At 39.7% G+C, this 25,302-nt stretch overlaps 1 protein-coding gene across 1 annotated transcript in view; it reads left to right on the plus strand.

The window, feature by feature from the left end:
• The first annotated feature begins 928 nt into the window (after positions 1-928).
• msna (moesin a) overlaps positions 929-25,302 on the plus strand; it is an 87,997-nt gene continuing 63,623 nt past the window's right edge. The window contains exon 1 of the mRNA XM_043704837.2: positions 929-1,165. Within this exon, the coding sequence (XP_043560772.1) occupies positions 1,154-1,165 (12 nt within the window). The 5' untranslated portion in view covers positions 929-1,153. The remainder of the gene's footprint in view (positions 1,166-25,302) is intronic.

Consider the following 25,302-nt stretch of genomic DNA (forward strand, 5'->3'; position numbering starts at 1 on the left):
ACCTCTCCTTATAGTTCAAATCCTCCAAGGAGAAAGTGAGGGCTGCAGATGCTGGAGATCAGAGCTGAAAATGTGTTGCTGGAAAAGTGCAGCAGGTCAGGCAGCATCCAAGGAACAGGAGAATCGACGTTTCGGGCATAAGCCCTTCTTCAGAATCCTCCAACCCTGGCAACATCCTTGTCAATCTTTTCTGAACCCTTTCAAGTTTCACAACATCCTTCCGATAGGAAGGAGTCCAGAGCTGCATGAAATATTCCAAAAGTGGCCTAACCAACGTCCTGGACAGCCACAACATGATCTCCCAACTTTTTTACAAAGTACCCTGGCCAGTAAAGGAAAGCATACCAAACACCTTCTTCACTATCCTATATATCTGCAAATCTACTTTCAAGGAGCGATGAACCTGCCCTCCAAGGTCTCTTTTGCAAACATTTGTAAAAAGACATCCACAAAGAGCAAAGGCCATTCATTCTGTTCAGCTTGATCCATCTGTAGTGCATGTACGGTCATTTTTATCGTACTCACTGCTAACGCCCAACTTTAAGTTCCTCTCTAATTCACTGATAAAGTGTCATTGATGTTTTTTTTTGAGAAGTCACACCCCACTTCTCAATGAATAACTTCCAGTTCCCCATTAACGTGTTAACTGAACTTGAATCACCACTTTCGTGTCTCTTTAAGGCCAACACTTGCTAAAGTTATATAAAAAATAAATATAAGAAAATACCTATGTTATATGTACTTCGTCTACTTTTGCACAAAAAATCAGTCGTAACCCAGAAGCCAACTTCAACGTTGCGAGGCGGGGTCTATTTCCTCATCACTTAAAATGTGAACGTTTTCCTGGGTGTGGTGTCAGATTCAGACATTCGAGTTCCGTTAGCAGGAAGTTGGGATTGTGGCTCAATATTAAATACAAGTGCAGACAGTTAGCGTGCGTTTTGAATAGCTTAAGGTTCATTTCTCCGACCCATTTGCTTTGAAGAAGGCGTAATAGATCTGAACTGATTTTCATTCGGAATCGCAGGAGAGCGGCCAGAAGCTGATGGGCAGCAGAAGAGTCTGGTTTTAAAACAGAAGGCTGCGGTTTGTTGAATTTAGTCGTTTGAGCGAAGTTTCGGTTGCAAGTGGAGGAAGTTTACAAGAAAGAAAAATGCCGAAAACGGTAAGTAGGTAAACAATATCAAATTGTTATTTGATTTACATGACTTCCTATACAATTGGATATTTTTCTTAAAGGAAAAAAAACTACTCTTTGAGCTTTTATTTCACGGGTTTTATTGCAAGTTTCGTATGTCGTTTTCCCGTCCCCCTTCCTCTGCTACTGTATTGAAACTTCAGTTTCCGTTATAGCTACCCCTCTTGATCACGGAGATGGGCTTGAAATAGACTGAGTGCAAGCAGCACACTAGCTTGCCAGCTTCTGTTCTCCCCTGCGATGAATTCGGAATCGGTAGTAGACACGGTGAATGGCTGGGCTCACTGCCAATCGCAGACTGCCTTTCAAATAGCGAACCGCTGTTACTTTGTAACGAGTTTTTCTATACTCTCGCACAGTTTGACAGTTTGGAAACGAAACTGACTTTGTTGGTAGCGCTTACTATTTTGCATTGGATTAAGCTCACTTACACCCCCCCCCCCCCCCCACTTACTCCTCTTCCCCCCCCCCCCCTTACTTTACACCCTCTTGTCAAGGGCGACCAGTTTTGTTTGTGAATGTACTTGTAATTTTAATTATTTTGATATTTGGATGTTGTCCAATTTCTAACGGAACTAAAATGACTCAAAGCTTCCTGCAATGCGTCATGTATGGGATTCTTTCCTAAAAGTAGTGTAGAGGGTAATGGAAGAAACCTTATTTGGCAGTTTAGCTGCTGTTGGCGCGTAAGGCTGCAGCTTGAGGACAATGGCCTGTTTTATCAGAGTTTAGCTCCACTTAATCATTTCACCCATGCTTGCCTCCCCACCCTCGACAAGTTAGCTTAGTCAAGTCCCGCTTTAATGCAGCAAGGCAATCTCTCATGAACCACCCACTCAGAATCCATTTTTGAGTTATGCTTTTTTGTGAACCTTTTGAATTTCCTACTAAATAAGGTAAAGGACGTAAAAATTAACACTAAGTAATGCAAGCAAATTATCAGGCGTCATTTTCAATTACAGGTGTAAATAGTCACCACGGCTTCAATTTTTTTCAATTAAAATTCTCGTACATTTTCACTGGGTGGGGAATGGAACGCAAAGTTGGTATTTCAAAACTTAATGTTTGTTATTTTTAAAATAGTGGCAAGAAACAGTCGTTACATAGTTACGAATTCGCATGACTAATTTTTCGTCTTCGTGCTTATAATTAAATACTTGAAAGCAATATGCTAGGAACCGTCTCTTCACCCCAACCTTGAACGGTAATAAAGCTGCGGAACAATTGTATTTTAAAAACTGGCTGGTCTGAGGTTTGAGATTGTTATCTCTGACACCAGGGTTACGTTCATAATCTCTCATTATTTTCAAGCCTCATTTAATGTTGATACATTTCCTTTTTGACAGTGTGCTGTTGCTCACTGGGTGTAGTTTCGTGGATAATGATGTCTAGGGCCTCGCCCAAGGGTCATGTCTTGTGTAGCCTTGATGTTGAGTGTCTGTAGGCATTGCCAATGGCTAAAATTAGCTAATGTAACACGTAAGGATGGAACTGGCTCAGTACCAAACTAGGGTAGTACATTTAGAGAATGAGTCTTCAGAGGAAAATACAAATTTGTTCTGTAATGTTGACTCATGAGTAGCCTGCACTGTTGTTTAGTTGAAACTTGGCAATTTTTAGCAATTGTTATTACACTTAAACACCAGTGCTGATTTTTGTTTCATATGAATGATCTTATACTTTTGATAATACAATTGGTGTCTCCATTTGTTTTTAATGCAAAATACACCCCTGCTCCTGTAAAAAGGGCCACCTTTCTGGAAAATTCTTCTTTTGCCTCAATAGTTCTATCACAAAAGTAACATATCCCTTTATCTGTTTGCAGCCTTTGGTTGACAGCAACCTCACCCTCTAGTTGAGGGTGAAACCAGGCAATAGTAATCAAATATCCTCTTTAATGACTTTTCCTCCATACTTGCACCACTACTGCTGGTTCTCTACATTGCCTGTCCCCCACCTTTTGAGTTCTCCTCCATTTGCTGCCTGTGGTATAATGGGGGGGGGGGGGGGGGGGAACATGTATGTTGATGTTCAGCTCTACAGCATCACTTCTCTCTGGACTTCTCTAATGCTAAGCTTGGGCTGTTTGTCCAAGTACTGAATGAGAAAAGAGCCATTATCTTAACAAAACTGTTTAGCTACCAATTCCATTCTTCCTTTTTAACTGTTGAAGGCTAAACCTTACACCTGACCTCAAGCGCGCACGCACACAACTCCACACCCTGCACCGTTGGTACTAGGTGGATGTTCCCAACGCCCTCCAATTAACCTCAAATATTTTATTTTGTGCCATGTTAAACGGTTTGTTCTATCTCATGGAAGTTCCTGTTACTGACATAAATGTGTGTTGTTTTTAATGTCATTAAAATTTAGATGTTTATTTTCCAAGGCCACCCTCTATCACTCGGCCATGCTGAATTGCCCCATAGTGGGATGTGCAGGTTAGGTGGAGTAGCCATGGTAAATGTGGAGAGGGTGGCAAGCTGGATCTGGGTGGGATGGTCTTCGGAGGGTTGGTGCGTACTCGGGACATTTGGCCTCTATCTGCTCTAAAGGGATTTTGAAATAGGATAAAAATCACAGGCTGCTGTTTTGTCTAGCCATTTGCCCTGTGGTATTTCTATACTGAATCAATAACATTATTCAGCCCAGTTTGGATTCGTTTTGCTTTAAATAACCAAGACCAATCTTAGACCCCAATTTACTTCCAGTTACATGGAGGTTTGTCAAGAGAGGCAAACTTAGAACTAGGAAAAAAAAATTAGAATGCAGGCAGTGTTTTTAAGACAGAAGGACATGAATAGAAAAGGTTTTGAGGGGATATGGGCCAAAAGCTGGCACATGGCACTAGTTTAGTTTGGGATTGTTTGGCATGGACTGAAGGGTTTGTTTCTGCACTGCACGAATCTATGAATATGACTAGATGATTTTTAAAAGTCAAAGACACTTCTGCATCTTTCAAGGTCACTAATGCAATCTTAACTCCATGGTAGCATCCTCAGTCATGGAATGACTACATCATGGGGGATGAAGGGAGGGTGCATTTGGCCCTACACCCATGTCTCTGCTAGCTGGCTAATAACATGACTAACACTATTCTCCCATCCTTTGCTTATTGTCCTACAAATTTTCTCAAGATTATCCACTTCACTTTTTTGAGAACCATGAATAAAGTTAGTCTTGACCACTTTTAGGCATTGCCTTTAGGACTAAGAACATTTAGTAAATAACTGGTTCCACCCATATTTCAAACCTATACATGGTAATTTCAGTGCCCTAAAAATTAACATTTAAATTCCTTCTCTGAAAGGCAGTGCAAACTAGATTCCTTTTTAGACTCCATAGACAAAAGGATGGAATTTCCTGATTTCTCAACTGAAAAATAGATCAATTGAATGTTTGGTTCATTGGTATTCTAAGAATACCAATGTAAATAGCTGCCATTTGCCATAACTTCAGAGGTACAATTTGTTGAATTTCCTAAATACAAAACATAATGAAAAAAGTGCAATACAAATTCCCAATTTCTTCCTTTCCAATACTGAATCCTTGTACCTGAAAACAGGGTCTTTTGAATGGTGAAGAGCTTAGTCTTTTCTCAATCGCTTCCATCATGTGGAATCTTTAAATCCCCTAGTTCGCTTTTTAATTTGCTGAGAATTCCTATACCTGCCTCCATCTTGTTCCACGATGTTGTCATGTGAGTATAAAATCTAAACTTTAAAGAAAATGAAATGGGACTCTTAGTTGGACAGATCAAAACTAAACATTTAGTTAGTAAGGAAGTAGAGCAGCAAATACCCTGCAACTTAGTGTTGGCATGTCAAAGCAGTTTGCTGATTTCCACCTGCCCTACAAGCCTCACATTTTAGAAGTTGAAATGGCATTCATGTGTTCAGTGGATGGGCAAATATTACACTCTTCTCTCCCTTAAGCCTCAAATCAAACCTCCTATTTATGTACACTACAGAATAGGATACAAGTCACAAAAGGAACTGGTATAGCAGAGGGAGAGTAAAAATGCATCCACTACTTTTGAGAAAGTGAGGACTGCAGATGCTGGAGATCAGTGTAGGGTGTCGCTGGGAAAGCGCAGCAGGTCAAGCAGCATCTGAGGAGCAGGAGAATTGACGTTGCCTAACCTGCTGTGCTTTCCAGCATCCATTACTTTGTCCAGTTTAAGTTGCACTTGCATATGTTTTGGTCATTCAAGGTCAAGTCATAAACACATCTGAAAATATATTAATTCATTAAGTCTGTGTAATTTGAATATGTTCCAAGTTAACAGGTTACAAGCTACTTAAGTTTTCTTGGTAAAATGAACAGCAAGGCTTGAAGATGTATTTCAGAAAAGTCCCTCCCTGGTGAATCAAAGTAGTAGCAAAACCACAAATTTCAAAAGTCTCCCAGGCAAAATGGCTGTATTTCAGAATTATTATAACTAGTCACAAACACATTACACTATAGCTTTCTGCATTGGCTGCACATTCCTTTAAGTTCTGGTTAATTTTACCCAATATCAAAACAACCAGTATGCCAACAAAAGTTGTCATTTGTCCTTGTAATCCCAACAAATCTGCAATAACTCAACTCAAATTAAAATGCTGATTTACTTGAGGCATGGATCCAGAATTGGCTGAGTTGTAAGAGAAAGCTGTGGTAGAAAGCAGAGAGGCTGGTGTACCACAAGGATCGGTGCTGGTTCTTTAGTGTGACTGATAGACTAATAGTGGGAAAATGATCTTGAGTTGCAGGCAGGTTATGGATGACTTGGGCAGAGGATACAGTATTTAACCTGGAAAATTTGAGGTGATCTACTTTGAATATGCCCTCCTTTTTTTTTTCTTGGATTGGATTAGATTCCCTACAGTGTGGAAATGGGCCCTTTGGCCCAACAAGTCCACACTGACCCTCCAAAGAGTAACCCACCCAGACCCATTTCCCTCTGACTAATGCACCTAACACTATGGGCAATTTAGTATGGCCAATTCACATGACCTGCACAACTCCACAGTCACCTGAGGCTGGAATTGAACCTGGTGCTATGAGGCAGCAGTGCTAATCACTGAGCCACTGTGCCACCCCTTGTTGCTGTCTTGTTCCTTGTTTCAATTAATGGTAGGACAAGACGTGCAGAGGAACACTGGGATCTTTGGATGCTTGATCCCTGAAGGTGGCAAGTCAGTTAATAAGCTAGTGAAGGTAGGATATGGAACAGCTTTCCTTAATGTCAAGACAGAGAGCAAGTAGGTTGTCTGAGCTCAACAGAATTTTGGTTAGGCCACAGTTGGATTATTGTCATTCTGGTCACCAAACTATATGTGGGAAGATGTGAATTGCACTGGAGAGGATATAGAGGAGTCACCAGGTTGAAGCACTTTTGGCTTAAAGACCATTGCATAGATGTTGAATGTGCAAACGTGCTTTGCGCATGCAGGTATGGTGGCAGGAATGTTATAATTAACCTCCGTACCTCTGGGGGTGTGTGTGTAGTTAAGTTGGTGAGAAGACTCACTCAACTGCTCTGGTATGAGGAGCAATTTTGGGGAGGTGTGGATTTGGGGGGGTGGAAGGTGTGGTGGGGAGAGTGAAGAGAGAGAAATTGAGTTGGGAGGATCTTCAGACAAGATGTTAGTCAAAACCTAAATAGTGACTTGGATGTTCAATAATCAAGTCATGGTTCGGTGGGGGGGAGGAGGAGGTGGGTAGAAGTCAGTGGCATTAATCCTCTAATCCTCTAAACACGGGTCGGTAACATACCAATAAAGTCACCAATTCCACTGACAAGGATGATGTAAATGTTTCGGGTCAAACACTGACAGGAGTGCTGAACAAAATACTGAGCCCAAAAATCATAAGGGAATTAAGGCAGGTCTGAAAGTCAAATCATAATGAACATGGAGCAATTGGGAAGATTTTTTAAGTGGATGGAGGGAAGGAAGGATTCAGAAGTGTGCTGGTGGCATGATGTTAATGTCATAGAACTAGTGATCCAGAGCCCTTGCCTAATTCTGAGGACATAATTTCAAAATCACACTGTGGCAGATGACGTATGAACTCGATGACACTCCAGAAGAAAAAGTCTCTAGTTATAGTAACCATATAATCATTGAATGCCATCAAAACTCATCTTAAGGAAAGTCAGGTAACAGCAGACTTTTGATCTGTGACTGCAAGTCCAGCATAATGTGGCTGACTCTTGAATGCCCTCAGGACAATGAGTGGCCGAGCAAGCGATGTTCACATCCCATGGGGGAATAAAAAAACCATTTAGCCTGTGATCCTGATCTTTCAAAAGAGCTTTTTTTTAAATAAAAAAAAAAAAATTTTAAAGCTATAAATGTGGCAATGGATAAAATCCATTATCCAATGGATAAAACTGTCCAGTAGACAGTTGAGACAGTGAATGTTGCTTAAGATAAAAGTCCAGTTGACACTTGGTGACACATGTTGAAAGTGCCTTTTAGAATGCAGCAAGAACAGCTATTTGAGGAATTCTGAATATCAACAAGGTATCAATACTGAGTGGAATCAAAATACCAAAGGGTAGAATTTTTGTATTTGGAAATACGGTTCGAAATATTTGAAATCCACATTGGATTAAGTTGATACTGAAGATAGTTGCCAAGCAGCTAAGTAGATGTCGCTGTGGAAATTTTGTAAAACAGCTAAAGCAAAAAGCAATGCGGAATAGAGCACTTTCTTGACAGAAAACAACATCAAACAAGACCTGTACCAGAATGTTACCAAAATCAACTGGCAGGCTGTCAAGATTAATTTGAAGTTATCTTTCACAGGAAAGCATGATATTTTCTATTTTATATTCATTAAAAGCAGAAAACCAAAATTAGTGAAGAAAGCTAATGAGGACAGCATAAAGACATTTTTGTTTCACATCTGTGAAAATAGTTTCCTTTCCTGTCTGCAAGAAAAAATTTTTTTTTCAATTAAGCAGGCATATAGAATAGGATGGCACAATGTATTATTGATCCACTACACTGAAATATAGTGATTTAACTGAAACTTTGCAATCTGCAAAGTTCCAAGGAAACAATTCAAACTTTTGTTCTTTGATTTGTTACAGTATACTCTACATTAAAGAAAATACCTGTGTTTAAGGCTGTGCACCACCCATGCAAACAATGTCATGGTCCTCTATTACCAATTAGTCAATTTTATTTTTAGTATTTTTGAAACCTAATTGGATTCAGGATTTCTTTTTTCCAACCTTTTTCTTCAAAAACTAACCTGGATTGCAAAAACAGTCTCTTACTGAGTTGTGAAATAATCTGGTTTGATACCCAGCTTTTGAGCAAGCTAATTTCAGTCAGACGTAATATCAAACTGAGGCAGCACTTAGTTCGTAACTTTTTCCTGGTAAGAAAGAAATGCCTGTTGACACCACAGGCCCAGTTTTAACCAGTATTTTAATTTGCTTGTTTTTGACTACCTCCAGGGCAGGTAGATGTGAACCAGACCTTCTGGCCCAGAGGTAAGGAGTCCAACCATGTCACCACAATTACCCTCCCTATACACCCTACAGGAGTTAAAATTGAGGGCTTCAGCAGTCTAGGCTCAAAGATTCAGAGTGGCACCTCGTGATTCCAAGAACTCCAGATAAAGGAGTCAGAACTTCCAGGAACAAAATGTGGAGAAAGAGAAAAATCTCTTAAAATGGATTGTTCAGCAGTTCCAACCAAGTCATGGTTTGAAACACTGTTTAAAAACTAGATTGCTACATCTGGGTGTGCCACAGACATAAACTTATCGTTTACGTGCTAAATATAGAACCCACTGAACAAGTTGTGGCAGGGGGTTGTTGCAGTAGTTGAAAAGAATAACTAAGTTTTGTGTTTCATATGTTCAGTTGAGACTGTCCTGTTCTCTTAGAACAAAACATTTCAAACAATGATACTGCAAATATTAATGTTTCACCAGCTTCATTATAGAAAATTGTTGAAAAGTGAAGGGAGTAAATGGATACAAAACATTTTCTGTCCCTTTATGACTCCGTTTGAACAAAACAATTGAGCAGCCAAGTACTATGAATATCTATATCTTATTGCCTCTGACTTATTTAGGAGAATAGTCATCTCTGTAGGACATTGCCACCTTACACTAACTTGTGTTTTTATAGTGTGTTTGACTTTAAAAATGCTTCAAGGCACTTTGCAGCAGTGTTATGAAGCAAACATTATACAGTCATCTAAGGCAATAATTGTACAAATGGTCAAAAACATCAACAAAGATTTTATAAAGATGTTGATTAAAATTCACTGAAGAACTTTCTTCACTAGAAAGGCAAGGAATCTAAAAGGAGGGAATTCTGGAATGCATGGGGCCTAGTCAACTGAAGACCTGACTCTACACTGGAGAGTCATGAACATCTGGGCTGTTGAAGTAGTCAAAATCACTTTTCATTTATATTCATTCATATAATGTGGGCATTGCTGACTCAGCCAGCACTTATTTCCCAGAGGGCAGTTAAGAGTGAACCACATTGCTATGCTATGGGTCTGGAGTCACATGTAGGCCAGAGCAGTAAGGATGACCGTTTCTTTCCCTCTTTTTTTTTTCTTAAAAAGCAATATTGAGCCGATCTTTTTTTTTTTTTTAAATCAAGTTTCATGGCCACTAGACTCTTCCAGGTTGTTATTGAATACAAATTCCACCATCTTATGTGGTGGGATTCAGAATATTACCTGGGTGTCAGGACTCATTGTCTGGTGATAATACCAGTACAAATCTGGGGGATACCAAAGTGTCCAGCAGAAACCCATTCAGACACAGCATGCAAACTCCCCCCAGGCAGTCCCCTAAGACTGAAATTGAACCCAAGTTCCTGTCTCCAACCATCGAGCTGCCTTATTTCTATTTGGTGTTCAAGTGGACTTGCACCTGCTATCTGCTTCTCTAGTCCAAACAGGACAACTATGTAGTGAGCAAATGTATTCAATCTGCAATGATCTCCTTTGGGGCTGGTGGAAGCTATAAAGTGTCATTGTATTAACTTGTCATTTTTAATTGACTGAAGATTTACTATTGCTTTTTAGCATTGTGGTATGGATTTTCAGTTGTAGTGTTGTGGTTTGACCTGATAAGATTGAATTGAAGTTGCATGGAATTCTTAATTAGGATTGAGATGTTAACGTGGGTGTTGTACTGACCTAAGAGCATATTCCCAAGATTGTGGCTTGAGTTAATGATAGAGCAGGTGAAGGACAGTGGTGTGTTTTGGTTTTTAAAGGTTTGTGACAGCTGCTTAGAGGGAACCATGCAGGATACTTGTCACAATGAGCAAGTCTGAGTGTTGATTTGCGAATTTATCAATTGTTTTTTGGCTATTTGTTACTATTTGAAGATCCCTTTGCAGAAATAAGAAGCAACATATGAAGCATTTTTAAGATAAAATTTTAATCTTTGAGCTGATGCTTGGTATAAACTTGCATATTAATAACCGTGGATGCCATAATGTTTGCAGGAATATTTTGTGATGCAAAGGTGACACTAATGTTGTCTTTCAATGCCACGTTTTTGAAAAATGTTTTCCTCCCTCTAGAACATGCTATTGTGGAATGCTGCTGCAAATAACTTGCATATTTAAAAAGGTGGTGTGTGTATATATATAAAAAAAATGTGCAAGTTTCCCAAAATGGTCTGAGTTGGCAAGGTGTTCATGTTTTAATCTGTATTCTGAAACAACTTTTTAATAGTAGTTTTAAGACTCTTAAAAGAAAGCACTTTTGTAAATTGAACATTATTGAAACTTTATTGCTGGAACAGCACAGCAGGTCAGGCAGCATCCAGGGAACAGGAGATTCGACGTTTCGGGCACAGGCCCTTCTTCAGGAATCCTGAAGAAGGGCCTGTGCCCGAAACGTCGAATCTCCTGTTCCCTGGATGCTGCCTGACCTGCTGTGCTGTTCCAGCAATAAAGTTTCAACTTTGATCTCCAGCATCTGCAGACCTCACTTTCTCCTCCTAAATTGAACATTACCCTTTTTAAATGCAAGTGATAACTTATATCTTGTCTTTTTTTGGGGGGGCATTAAAAATTTGGTTAACAACACTGTTTTCAATTCTACTTCCAATGCTGCAGAATTCGGGCCAGAGGATACTCCTGAGGTTAATAGGACTGTCCGCAACTTCCATATTTGTTTGAACCGCAGCAAAATTACTGACCTCATTTCCTCTGCATCTCTCAGACTGTTGGTATAAATTTGAGTCCCCAAACCTGCTATAAAACTTTTTTTGCTTCAGACCAAAGTATTCCTGTACTCTGTGGATAATGTTTGTCTTCCATCCACCAAATTCAGTTTGACCAAATGGGTTGCATCCACGCTGTAGGGAGTTGGTGATTTCTATTAACTGTTTTATAGAGCTTTACAATCACTAGCTTCAGATAAAGTGGGGCATGTAGTAAGTACATCAATATTTAATTCATGAAATGGTTTGAGTTGGTGATGGGGTTGAATTTCAAACATGAATCTCTAGAGACCTTTGAGGCAAGCCTTTAGGAAGTGTGAACCTTCAAACCACAGATGGCTGTATGATCCATGTTTTGGTAATCAACAGAAAAACCACTGGTCTTGTAATTTTAGCTGCAACAAAGGGGTAAAGGGTATTGTTACATTTTAATTGCTCACTAATTGCCCTGTTACAATAAAATAAAAATACTGTATTTTGCATCCAATTTTTGACATCATTTTCTCCCATTTTATATCTTGAGTTACCACAGCAGTAAGTAGGCTATTTTACATCCAGCCTAAAAAACAGTTGGGGGGATGATGATGAGGAGGAGGAGGAGGAGGAGTCTCCATTTGTTAGCTGCTACCAGTGAATAAGGAGGATGGAGTGCCTGAAGAAAAGCCTCTTTGTTTAGTACTGTATCTGCTTTGGGAAAGTGCACATCCTTTCTTTGCATCTACTCTATTTTTTTTTTTCCCCTGTTGGGTAAAGAAAAATAACTGATCTGTCATAAAAATCAAATTTTACTCATTATGAGCGCACACTCCATCCTTGCTTTGTTCCTTTTGCTCTCCTGCTCTACCCGCGCTTGGTAACCTTTTTAAAAAATTCTCATGTTTTTTAGTTGTGGCCTGTATTGTGTGGACATCCTGAACACTCGCTACTTCCTGTCAAGCTCACAGTACAACTGGATGACTCAGCATCAGCAAATGCAGCATTTGCTATTGAGATTAGATGTATGTGGGTCCTAAGTACTTCAAACACAAATGTTTGTTTTACAGTCGGAGTGGCTAAGCAGCAAACTTGCAAAATGTAGTAATTCTGATTTGTTATTTAAACTGGGGTGGGGGAACCAGCCAGTATGATATTTTAAATAAATCATGAGTTTATTGGTTTGGTAGAAACTACATCTTGCATACAAAAATTTGCTTGAATTTCAGTGACTTGTGGGTAAAGTAAATTTCAATTCCAATTCAAAATATGTGGAACATGAAGCTGTCTTTGGTTGTATTAATGATGCAACAATATTGTGGTTTTCATTTTTCCTGTCCAGCTGAATTAAGTGCTTCTCCAATTCCAGATAGGGACTATGTAGGAGTACTTCATGCTATTGAATAATCTAAGTAATGATGGCTACAAATCTTCCACAGGCGTAACATTGAGGATGAATTGGCATTATTGCACATGTGCAAACATTCAAAACTTTGCTCATTAAAATTGAGCTCTAGGAACCACGCTGAAGAGTAGACTACAAAGTAAATTATAGTATATTTGACTTTTTTTTAAAGCCTATGAATTAGAGATGATCAATTTTGTTCTCCATGTAACATATTTCTTTTTGGAAAAGTGACCGTACTGTTTGCCTCAGCTTGAATGAGATGTATTACTATCTCTGCCTTACTACTGTGTACTCCACAACCACCTGATGAAGGAGCAGCACTCTGAAAGCTAGTGCTTCCAATTAAACCTGTTGGACTGTAAACTGGTGTTGTGATTTTTAACTTTGTACACCCCAGTCCAACATTGGCATCTCAATCATATTTAATTAACCAGGTCAGATAATATGTATATCACATGATTGCCCAGTTGCTCAAGATATGTTCCTGTGTGTAAATGTTTGAGTACGCTTTATCTTCCAAATGACCATTCTTAAGTGGTGTGTATCAGCAACTCTAACTGCAAGTGAATTACAGCTGGCCCCAATCCTGTTATGGTCAATATAACCATAGTCTCAGCAGAGTGAGTATACTTAGGAAACAAAAAAGATGTAACAAATCAGTAACTTGTACAGAGACCGTGGAGCACATTCCAGCTCCAATCAGTTTGATTTCTCTGCTGTATTCTCATAAGCCAATAAATTTATTTCCCTTTTAATGTCCATCCAGTTGCCTTCAAAAAATGTCTCTCTGCATCCACTAACTTTGTAGGCACCATGTCATTACCCTAACTTTTTTTTTGTTAAAAATCATCTTGCTCCAAATACTAAATCTGATTTTTAGGAACAGAAATTGCTGGAGAAACTTAGAAGGCAGATTCTAAGTAGGAAGGCAGATTTGAGTAGGAAAGCAGAATTCACATTTTAAGTCCAGTAACTCTCTTTGCCTGAATCTGATTTCTCCCCTAGCTCTTGGACCATAAGCTAACATGATCAGTTTTGCTTTGTACATTTTATCTTTTAAGCATCTATCAAATCATCCACATCCAAGGAGAGCACCCTCCATTTCTCTGAGTAACCTTTCTTTGAGGTTTAGATCTTTTATCCTTGGAGCTATTGATTTTATATCTTGTCTATACTCAAGAATCTTTACAATCTTCCCAACAACATATTGACGACAACTGAACAAGATGCTCTGGTTGGGCTTTAAAGATTCCGCATAACTTGCCTGTTTTTGAAGTGAATGGCTGGCTCTTTTTTTAATATAAAATCTAAGATGTGAAGTTTGCAAATGACAAACTGGTTAGAAGGCAAGTAATGAGAATGATAGTGTATATAATTTCTACAACCTGGTTTGCCAAGTGTGCGAAAACCTGTCAGATGGAATACATGAGGGGGTCGGGAATGAGGTTATGCTCCTTGGCAGGAAGGATACAGCTAAATGTATTGTAAATAGAAAGGTTGCAGTACACTGGGTTGGGTTTGGTGCAAGAACAGCAAAACTGGCATCAGAATTCAGTGGGTCATCAGGAAGGTGATTGATTCTGTTGAAATAGAGGTCAAAGGAAACGGAGTATGAAAGTAGGATGGTCTTGCTAAAGCTGTGCAAGATACTAATTGAATCATGGCTGGAATACTGTGAACTACTTTATTCCCCTTTTTTTTTTTTTAATCAAAGGAAAGATATTGGCATTGAAGCAGTTCAAAAAGTTTATTTCTGGATATGGAGGGATTTTGTTATGGAAAGTGTTCTATTCATTAGAAATAATGGTTATTTTTGTGACACAATTGTCCACTTTATTTTTGTTGGATCCCTAACTGCCATCAAGAAATATCTATTTATTGGATTTTGAGTGATGAACAGTGTGCTCCTGGTATCCATAGGAGAAAACTGATCTACTTTTAACTAAGTTGTAAAATTAGACTTATTTCAATGGTGACTGTATTTTCTTTTGGTAAAAGCAAATCCAATGGTTACAATGGATGATATGTTGTAACCACGAGTGGACACTGTCCTGAGCTCATAATCACTAAGTTTATAGATTTGATCGTTGCCAAGATATTTGCATTGATTGCTGACTAGCAAGTTAATAACTAGTGCAGATTTTTAACCAGTGTTCATGGTTAACTTGGGGCGAGTGACAGTTCTTTCCATTAATTTAAAACTAAAGATTCTCTCCTTTCAGATTCCCATCGAAATTGCTGGACTTCAATACTGCACAACATAATTTTACATTCAGTCACCAAATTAAATATTTGCCCAGACTGTAGAGGAGTTACAAGAAACATTAGAGTTGAGAAGAATTAGAGGCAAATTTAAATGAAAGTTTCTTGGGGGCTTGCTAGGATAGATGGAGGTGGATTCTGCTTCAGTTTGGGAACTGAAGGCATATTCATTGGGGCAAAACTAAGGAGGAATTTGTTTTTGAGGGTATTGAATCCATGGAATTCCTTACTGCAGGGCTTTCAAGACTCTGCCATTGAATATATTCAGGGCAGAGGGAGATTTTTCTTCCTTCAGTAAAGGAATGGAGGGTTGTGGAATAAATGAGCATTCATGGATCAGCCATGATCTTATTGAGTGGCACAGCATATACTATGTTGCATGGCCTGCATAGGGTCAAAGATGTACAGCATAGAAACAGACCCTTTGGTCCAACTCCTACATGATGACCAGCTATCCCAATCCAATCTAGTCCCACCTGCCCCATATCCCTCCAAACCCTTCCCATTCAGATGCCTTTTAAATGTTGCAATTGTACTAGCCACCACCATTTCCTCTGGCAGCTCATTGCATGCATACATGCACCGCCCTCTGCATGAAAATATTGCCCCTTGTGTCCTTCTTTAAAGTCTTCCCGCTCATTGTAAACCTATGCCCTCTAGTTCTGGTCTGGACTGTCCCTTTCCTGGGAAAAGATCTCTTTTATTTACCCTATCCATGCCCCTCATGATTTTATAAACCTCTCAGGTCACCCCTCTTTCTGATGCTCCAGGGTAAACAGCCCCAACCTATTCAACCTCTCCCTACAGCTCAAATCCTCCAACCCTGGCAATATCCTTAAATCTTTTCTGAACCTTTTTTCAAGTTCTTATGCTGCTTGTACTTTAGTCCTTGTGAGCCACCAGATTCCTCTTTCCCTGTATATAGCTGTTTTTGAAACTCTGTCACTTGGTCTAAGTTGCCACTCCCTATCACATTGACTAAAATGTGTCACTTCACACTTTGCTACTAAAATTCTATTTGCACATTGTTAGTACATTTGTACAATTGCAGTCAACTGCTATTGTCCTTGCTGTTGCCAGATTTAGAGTGGCATCAACAAATTTTGAAATTTTACATTCTATTCCAAAATATGGAATTACTTCATGAATGGGAGAGGGCAAATGTCTTAATTCTGGCTCTTTGGTGAAATACCTCTGTACCATCCTCCAGTTTGAAAACAGCCATTTTACTGCTAGCAGTTTTGTGATCTTGAGCCAATTTTTCTATCCAAGCTGAAGGTGTTCCTTTACAATTGAATAAATCTCCATTTAGTTTGCTAACCATTTTTTTCGTGGTACTTTGCTAAACACTTTCTTTTTAAATCTTGGGTTTTGGTGATATTTGTACCCAGTGTTGCTTGTCCCTAATTCCTCTTGAAGGAGAATGTATTGAGCTGTCACCTTGCTCTGCTTCAGCATAGGTATAGTTAAACTTTAGTGCTGGTAGAGAGGAAGTTGCAGAATTGAAGTGATTGTCATTCCAAGTCAAGGTAGCTTGGAGAGGAATTGGTACATGGTGGTGATCCCATGTGTCTTCTGTTTACCATCTATGTAGTAGACAGAAGACACTTGGGTTTGGAAGGGAATGTTGAATGAGCCTTTTTGTGAGTTAGTACAGTGCATTTTTGCATAAGGTAGACAGTGCTTTCATTGTGATGTTGGCTGAATTGATGGATGCTTTGTGATGGTGTTGAACAGCATTCTTCCAGGCATGTGGAGAGTATTGTCAGCTGTCTAATTGTGTGTATGTGGTGAATGAATTACTATAGATTTCCTATCCTCATGCCTTGTTCATGTCACTGTAATGTTGCAAAGTGGATCCACTTCAGTGTCTAGTAATAACCCAAAGGATGTTAGATTAGATTAGATTACATTACATTACAGTGTGGAAACAGGCCCTTCGGCCCAACAAGTCCACACCGACCCGCCGAAGCGCAACCCACCCATACCCCTACATTTACCCATTACCTAACACTACGGGCAATTTAGCATGGCCAATTCACCTGACCCTGCACATCTTTTGGACTGTGGGAGGAAACCGGAGCACCCGGAGGAAACCCACGCAGACACGGAGAACGTGCAAACTCCACACAGTCAGTCGCCTGAGGCGGGAATTGAACCCAGGTCTCAGGCGCTGCGAGGCAGCAGTGCTAACCACTGTGCCACCGTGCCGCCCACAAATTGAGTTGATTTGAGGGATTTGGTCATGCATGTGCCATTTGAATATTGAGCTGTGATGTCAGGCAAAGAAAAAAGTGGTAAATATAACATTTAGTTTGGGGCGATAAGTTATCTGATCTTGAGTAATTTTGAGGTCTTGAAGCAGTTGACAATGGTTGAAACTAGGGCTCTACCTGAGCAACTCCTGATGTGCTGTACAGAGGTTGACATGATTAGATTTTTAGGAACTCAAATTTCCTTTTATTTTGTGCTATATATGACATCAGTGATTTCTATTTCTAACTCTTACTTTTGCTAGAGTTCCTTGCCACACTATTAAATGTTGCTTTTTGAAGTGAAGTGGAATTGCTCTTGGTTCACCACCTCTCCACTTGGACAATGTGTTACATTGTCTTAATCACCCTTCTTTGCTTTTGTAACAAATACAATTGGATTTATCTAGCGTGATTTGCCAAAAGATCTGTTTCACAACTCAAGTTCCTGTTGCTACCACCACGCCCCCCCCCCCCCCCCCCCCACCCACAACTTTTGTTTCTAAAACTTTGCCAATAACAAGTAATTAGTTGCTTTTAAAAACTGTTGTACAATGTCCTTGTACCCTTTTCTTGAATGCAGGTGATTATGTTTGCCACAGCCAGTCTCGCAAAGTGATGCAAAAGATGGGTCTAGCATCAGTGCCCATGGAACACTCCTCCAAGGACTATTCCATATCACCTGTCTTTGGAAAAATTTGCAAAGAAGAAACACCTTTTTGACTAACAGTCCATCAGGAAATGGTTGCATGTAGCATCTTCAAGACCTGCAGAAAAAGGTTAATCCTATTGCATAGTTCATTGAGAAACTGCATCAAAGATGTCATTGTCCAAAACTTGCAACTAGCATCCAGACAGTTTGGCTAGGAGCAAGAAGGCTACTGTCAGTCAGGCTCTTCATGCGTGCCTGGTCTCAGTGCACCCCTACATGTTGCCTTTGAAGCAGCTGTGATGAAAAACTGTCACACCTCCTTTCTGGAATTTGCTTTTTGTAAAGGTCTGGAGGAAGATGCAATAGTTTTTGTCAAGACTTTGTCCCAAGCAGCTCCATGACTCAGCATGCTATGCTATGTGTGCATATCCTGGGGGCAGCCCATAAAGACAAAGCTTGACTGCAGCTGAAGGACCATCACTCTTTTTGGTCTATCCAAACTTGTTGGTTTGCAAGTGTAAAGAGTTGATCTTGACGGTTGCAGACTGGTGCATTCTTAGGTGCAAGACTACATGCTGAGGGAAGTACTAAAGCTCGAGGCAAGTACTGCCAAGGCATCTGAAAATGTGTGCATCAGGTATGAGCAGGTAGGGAAAGAGGTAAGAGTCAGCTGAGCATGACTCACATTAGATAAAATCAATGGGGTGCTGGAAGCAAGGGTGATGAGTTAACAAGGTGGAAAAACATTGATTATATAGAGGCATTTGACAATATTGGAAACTTTCAGTCCGCAAAGTGACAACTTTCTCAGAGGGTGGTACAGGTATGGAATGAGCTGCCAGAGGAAGGCTGGTACAATTGCAACACTTGAAGAGGCATTTGGATGGGTATGGGCTGGGTGCTGGCAGGTGGGGTTAGATTGGGTTGGAATATCTGGTTGGCATGTACAGGTTGGACTGAAGGGTCTGGTTCCATACTGGACATCTGACTGTGAAGTCAGTTAACAAGGTTAAGAACATTGTATAACAGCAGATGCTTAATCTTTACTGTTGACACTCGCTGATTGGGTGGCCATTACAATCGATATGTATGTTGTCTTATCTGGATGCTCCTCCCTGTAAAATGACTACAAAGTTCATTGAGAAACCGCTCTTCCAGAGAAGACCGTGAAATCAGTCTCTGCACATAGGTGATTTTTTTCTCTCTAGGGCCTTCAATGAAGATGGTCGGAGCGTTTTGCTTTAACTGAGGTGGGTGGGGGAGGAAGCAGGACAACATCTCGGGTCTCTGCCAAAGTATGATGAGGTCTGGTCAGCTGTCAGACCTTTCAGTGTCTCTAAATGAAAATAAGTAGTTTTGGCATAAGTAAAAATGTTTTGTTCTTTCCTCTACCTTTTTTGTGGAGAAGCTGAGCAGTGTCAGTTATAATGTCTCTACAAAACCAGAAGTTTGTAGAAAGTCAAAGCCGGTCTGGCAGTATCTGTGAGGAGGAATCTCAATTTATCAGGTCTGGTGACCCTTCCTCCAAGGAAGGAAGATGCTGCTAGACCTGCTGAGCTTTTCCAGCAACTTTGATTTACAACATCTGCAGTTCAGTTCTTTTTGGTCTCTAATTACATTTTATGTCTTGTTGTTTTCTTTTCTCTCTGCAAAAACAGTGCAGAACTGATTTAGAACTGATTTGAATGAAGTATATGTTTGAAATTTTAAATCTAATGAAGATACTATATCCACCCCCATTTATTTTGGTAACCTAACATACAAGCTGTCCAGACCAGGCTACTTATCCATTCAAACACAACTTATCTGTTTTATTGTAGATGGACTTTTCTCTCCATCCCTCTAGTCTGGTAGCTCTGAAGCCAAGTTAGTCACCTACCTCAATCAGGAACTAACTGGTTAAAAGTAAATGAAAATTTTATTTTTTTAAAACTTGGATGTCACTGTAATGTACTGAACTGATTTTTCATTAGTAAAGCCTTCAAATATTAATACTCCAAATTAGAAAGTCAGTAAGTGAGAAGACTACTTGTTGAAACTTTATTGCTGGAACAGCACAGCAGGTCAGGCAGCATCCAGGGAACAGGAGATTCGACGTTTCGGGCACAGGCCCTTCTTCAGGAATGAGCAGAGAGTGTTCAGCAGGAGAAGATAAAAGGTAGGGAGGAGGGACTTGGAGGAGGGGAGTTGGAAATGTGATAGGTGGAAAGAGGTCAAGGTGAGGGTGATAGGTCGGAGTAGGATGGAGGCGGAGAGGTCAAGAAGAAGACTGCAGGTCAGGAAGGCGGTGCCGGGCTGGAAGGATCCGGCTGAGACAAGGTGGGGGGAGGGGGGATGAAGAAACTGGTGAAGTCCAAGTTCATCCCCTGCGGTTGGAGGGTTCCCAGTCGGAAGATAAGACGCTCCTCCTCCGACCGTCGGGTTGTTGTGGTTTGGCGGTGGATGAGTCCAATGACCTGCATATCCTCGGTGGAGTGGGAGGGGGAGTTGAAATGCTGTGCCACAGGTTGGTTGGGTTGGTTCGTCCGGGTGGCCCAGAGGTGCTCTCTGAATCGCTCCGCAAGTAGGCGGCCTGTCTCCCCAATTATAGAGGAGGCTGCAGCGGATGCAGTAGATGATGTGGGTGGAGGTGCAGGTGAATCTGTGGCGGATATGGAAGTTTCCCTTGGGGCCTTGGAGAGAAGTGAGGGGGGAGGTGTAGGCGCACGTGTTGCACCTCCTGCGGTTGCAAGGGAAGGTGCCGGGAGTGGTGGTTGGGTCGGTGGGGGGTGTGGATCTGACAAGGGAGTCGCGGAGGGAGTGGTCTCTACAGAAAGCTGATAGGGGAGGGGAGGGAAATATATCCTTGGTGCTGGGGTCTGTTTGGAGGTGGCGGAAGTGACGGCGGATGACTACTTGCCCAACTGGGCAGTAGTTAGCCACTGAGGAAGATCATTGAATGTGATCTGAACAGATTCATGCTGTCTGCTTCAATTTCTTCAACACAAGTATTGAAAAATTTATAGTATGGAAAGTTAATGTGGCTGTTGGTTTTGAAGGATGGTGTTCCTTCACTTTCAAGTTGTTACCAGCATCTCCCCTCTACTTTGGAGTAACAGACTGGGGATGATGATTGCTAAAACTAAGCTCAATTCCAAAAGTGCAGTTTTTGAGAACAAAACCCTGCAACGACCCATTCCTGATCCCCATAACATTTCTTGTGATACTTTGATTTTCTCTGACATTCCATTGACTGAACTCCAGCTAATGAACTCACATCCTTCAGGTGCCTATTCGTGGTTCACTTCTTAGTCCTTTAAAGATAATCTGTGTATTTTAAATTTACACAGCAGTAAGACACTTGAGGGCAAACCTAATTTTTTTTTCTCAATTGGCAATGGTTAACTTTCAAGTTGTATGTAATGTACTGTCCTCCAGTATTTTGCCAGTCAAAGTAACAGCATCCTTTTGTAGATCACGATCACCCCAAACTCTCTTGTTTTGCCTTCATGTGACTTTCATTCCCAAGTTTTTTTTTTTTCCTTCCAACAACTTTGTTTTGCTTTTCATCTTCTATAGGACAATTGCAACGTCATCCTAGTTGACCCTGGGATGAGCTTCAACTCAAAGTCCTCACCATAATCCAAAATTTAATTCAATCTCTCTCGTACTGCTGTCCTATTCCCCTGTCTCAGCTCATTGTTTCTGAAATCCTGATTCAAACCCTGATTGTCTCTAGACTGAACTTCTCCCAGTTATCTCTGGTCTCCAATCTGATACAGTCTGTAAACTGAGCTTGTCCAAAACACTTGTCTTACATAAAGTCATACTCCGTGATCATGTCTTGCTGTGCTACTACACTTGCTCATGATCTAATGATACCAATTTTATTTTTTAAAAAATAGTCTGCTTTCTTGCTTTCATTTATCTCCCATTGACCATTGTTGTCTTCAGTAACCTGCTGCAAACTTACCAATTCAAGTCTGGCTGTGTATCACTGATTTAAATCAAGTCACTGACCAATTGCCTAGGTACTAATATTGAGTATTCTCTCTCTAACCTCCGAATTGACTGTCTTTTAACAAAAAGAACACACTTGACTTTTTTTTGTTTTTTAGCCAGACTTTAATATCTGTGTTTTTAACATGCTTTTGTGAGTTTACCTTGGAATGAGTTAATAGATTGAAACAACTTGTATTTGTATGATATATGGTTCTGGATTAGTGGTGCTGGGGAAGCACAGCAGTTCAGGCAACATCAGAGGAGCAGTAAAATTGACATTTCGGGCAAAAGCCCTTGAATTGATATAGTCAATTGAGTGGGTTAATTGACATTGGTTGTAACTTGTATATCTTTTTGGGGTGGAGAAAAGATCTTTTAACTTTGCAGAGCTCACTGAATAGCTTTTATATTTTAACATCATTGAAGGGCTTGTAACCAGTAATCAATTGGCATCCTAGTCAGTTGAAGAGGGAAAGAAGTAAAACTTGGAAGTCATTGGTGTTAACTTTTTCTTTTTTTTTTAAAAAAAAAAAGGAACTTATCAAATTTAGGCTCTTAGTTTTTAGGAATCTCTCTCGGCCTTCATTTTGAAGTGTTGGTTGCTGGGGAGGTGACTGCCTGGTGGTGGTATTAGGTAATGTTCTGGCGGTACAGGTTCACATCCTTTAACGTTTAATGTTTTTAAAATAAAATGTGGAGTAAAGAGTCCTATAATCTTGAAATCATTGTCCGATTAAACCCACCTTGTTTACTAACGTACATTTTCCTGCTCTAAAAGGGATGTCCTTACCTGGTCTGGCCTATGTGACTCCGGAGCCACAGCAATGTGGTTCCCTTAACTGCCCTCTGGGCAATTGGGGATTAGCAACAACTGCTGGCCTAGCCAGTGACACCCACATTCCCTGAATGAATAATAAAAGGAAAATCTTTGATCAGAATATCTGGGTCTGTAATTCAAACAGTGGATATCAAAGAATAAATGTAGGATGTTGCTATATTTAACTGATAGTGAAATATACAAACTGTCACTGAAACAATTAGTCTTGGTTTTAAAGCACCAGAATCTGAGTGTTTCATAAGTGCACTTTAAAATTGGCTAGAAAAGAATACTGTGCATCAGTTATTGCAGTAATGCAATCACATAATCTGAAGTTACGTGGCTTTAAATATTGCAAATCAAATTTTATTCAACTTTTTTTTTCTTTTAGCAGGCATTTACTTTCCTTAGAAAGGGAAGGAACAAGTGCACAAACCATTTTGACATGCCACCAAATTTGAACTTTAAACCCTTGCTACCAAGGTCCATAGCTATCACATGAGCTATAGAACATATACAGGTTTTTTCTCCTGTAATGCTCAATATGGCATGAATATTTGCAATGGATAATGCCATCCATGATTCTGTTCTAATGTAAGTCTAAGCTAGTCTATAGATCAATAGAATACAATACTTCATTGAAAGCAGGAAATAAGATTCAATTTAACCACTATATAGCTATCCATCTACATTTTCTAAATAATCACAAATCTTCTCATAAGAGATTCAATTGTTAGAGCTGCATATGTTGTAACTAGTCTGCCATCTGGCAGAGGCAGCTGTTCTGCCATCCACTAGAGAATGTTTTATTTTCATTTGGACATTGGTTTTCTTATTTCTGACAGAGGTCCTTTTTTTTTTTTTAGAATTTTAAGTGCTCAATCTTTTTTTGTTTTTGGTAATTATCAGCCTCTTTTACTAGGTTCTGAAATTTGCTTCTGCTCTCGTCAACCTGGCATGTATTTTCTTGTTTCTACGTGAGAGCCAGAAGTTTAGATCTCTTGTAAGTAACAACAAAAGTGGATTTATGGAGCATTTCATGCACCAACAGTTCAGAGCCATAACATGATTAATTGAAATTTCCATAGTGAGTCACAGCAATAATCAGTGTAGAAAGCATGTTTCCTCATGTTTTAAGGGCTTTTCAAAAAGAGGATTTGCTGCTTCTGGTAAGTTGTGCAGTATGCTTAAAACAATGAACCCTCAATTGATGCTGATTGCATTTGCAAGTTACAATAACTAGTTCAGCTGTAATTTTTCTAGTAGTTTATTACTTTAATTAATTAGAATCTGGTTGAAATGCTCACTGTCTATTGATTTTTAGCATTCTGTTTATCGTGAACAAAAATATTCAAACAAATATTCATTGAAAATAAAATGCTTGCAAACTTTTCAAGTCAGGAGTAATTTTACCAGAGAAACAGTTCAATCTGGATTATAAACTAATCTGGGTAAAATATATAGCTCCAAATACTGAGTTATATCAAGGATTAGCTTTTATTTGCTATGTAAAATGGTCTTGTGTTGAAATAGTACTGTTATTGCTTGAGCAGACATTATTTTAAAATCCTTCCACTGGATCTTGCTATCTGGCTATTTTGTAATAAAAATACAGTGTCAATATTGTTTCTTCCCTGGTTTACTTTGACAATGCAGCTGTATTTTATACAGGATTCACATGCTATCCAAATTTAAACATAGCTGATTTCTGCCCTTAAGAATGGGACACTTTTTTTTTGGCTGCATGAAGGAAAAAAAAACAAATACTCAAAGGTTGCCATAGAAGTTCAACTTAATGACTTTCATTGAACATTCTCCCTTTTGGTAAATTTTAATTCAAAGTGAACAAATACAGATTTAACTGTTTTGAACAGCAATTTCTTTCTGGAATTCTAACTTTTTTGTTAACCACTTAAAAATAAACTAGTTTCTAGTACTACATTTTGATTTACATTCTCCAGAATCTTCAGGAGAGAGAGCACTAGCAGAATATAACTTTTTTTTTGTTATAACAATTTGTAAGGGATTTGGTTTGAAATCTAATTAGTCAGATTCTCTCTCAATTAAGCTAACAAAGTTATGAAAAATTCCATTTAAAAAGAGAATGGACAATCTGCTTTGAAACCCTTAAGATGTGGTTGAGGTTGGGTGATATCCTCCTTACCGATATCAGCGAGGCTGGAAGTTGGCCTATTCTTCTAGAGAAGATAACATTGGAGGCCATCAGAAAGTACTAGGTTGATTTACGGATATGGAGGTAATTTTGAGAGATTGAGTAGGCTGGGCTTGTACTCCCCTCAAATTAGAATGAGAGGTAACATTATTGAAACCTGCAAGATTCTTCAGGGACTCGACCGGATGGCTTGGGATTTTAGTTGATTTGCAGGCGCACAAAGACCAAAGGCTTAAGTTGGGGGTTGCCCAGTTCAGACAGGTGAGGAATTTCTTGATTAGTGAACCTGTTGAATTATTTACCACCAGAAGGTGGTCGACGTTGGGTCACTGAAATACGGAGGGAACTCTATTATCTGAAGGGGATCAAGGTCCAGATAG

The sequence above is a fragment of the Chiloscyllium plagiosum genome, unplaced genomic scaffold (assembly GCF_037043375.1).
Source record: "Chiloscyllium plagiosum isolate Xiang-an unplaced genomic scaffold, Cpla_swu_hap1 HiC_scaffold_11, whole genome shotgun sequence".
NCBI classification, from domain to species: domain Eukaryota; kingdom Metazoa; phylum Chordata; class Chondrichthyes; order Orectolobiformes; family Hemiscylliidae; genus Chiloscyllium; species Chiloscyllium plagiosum.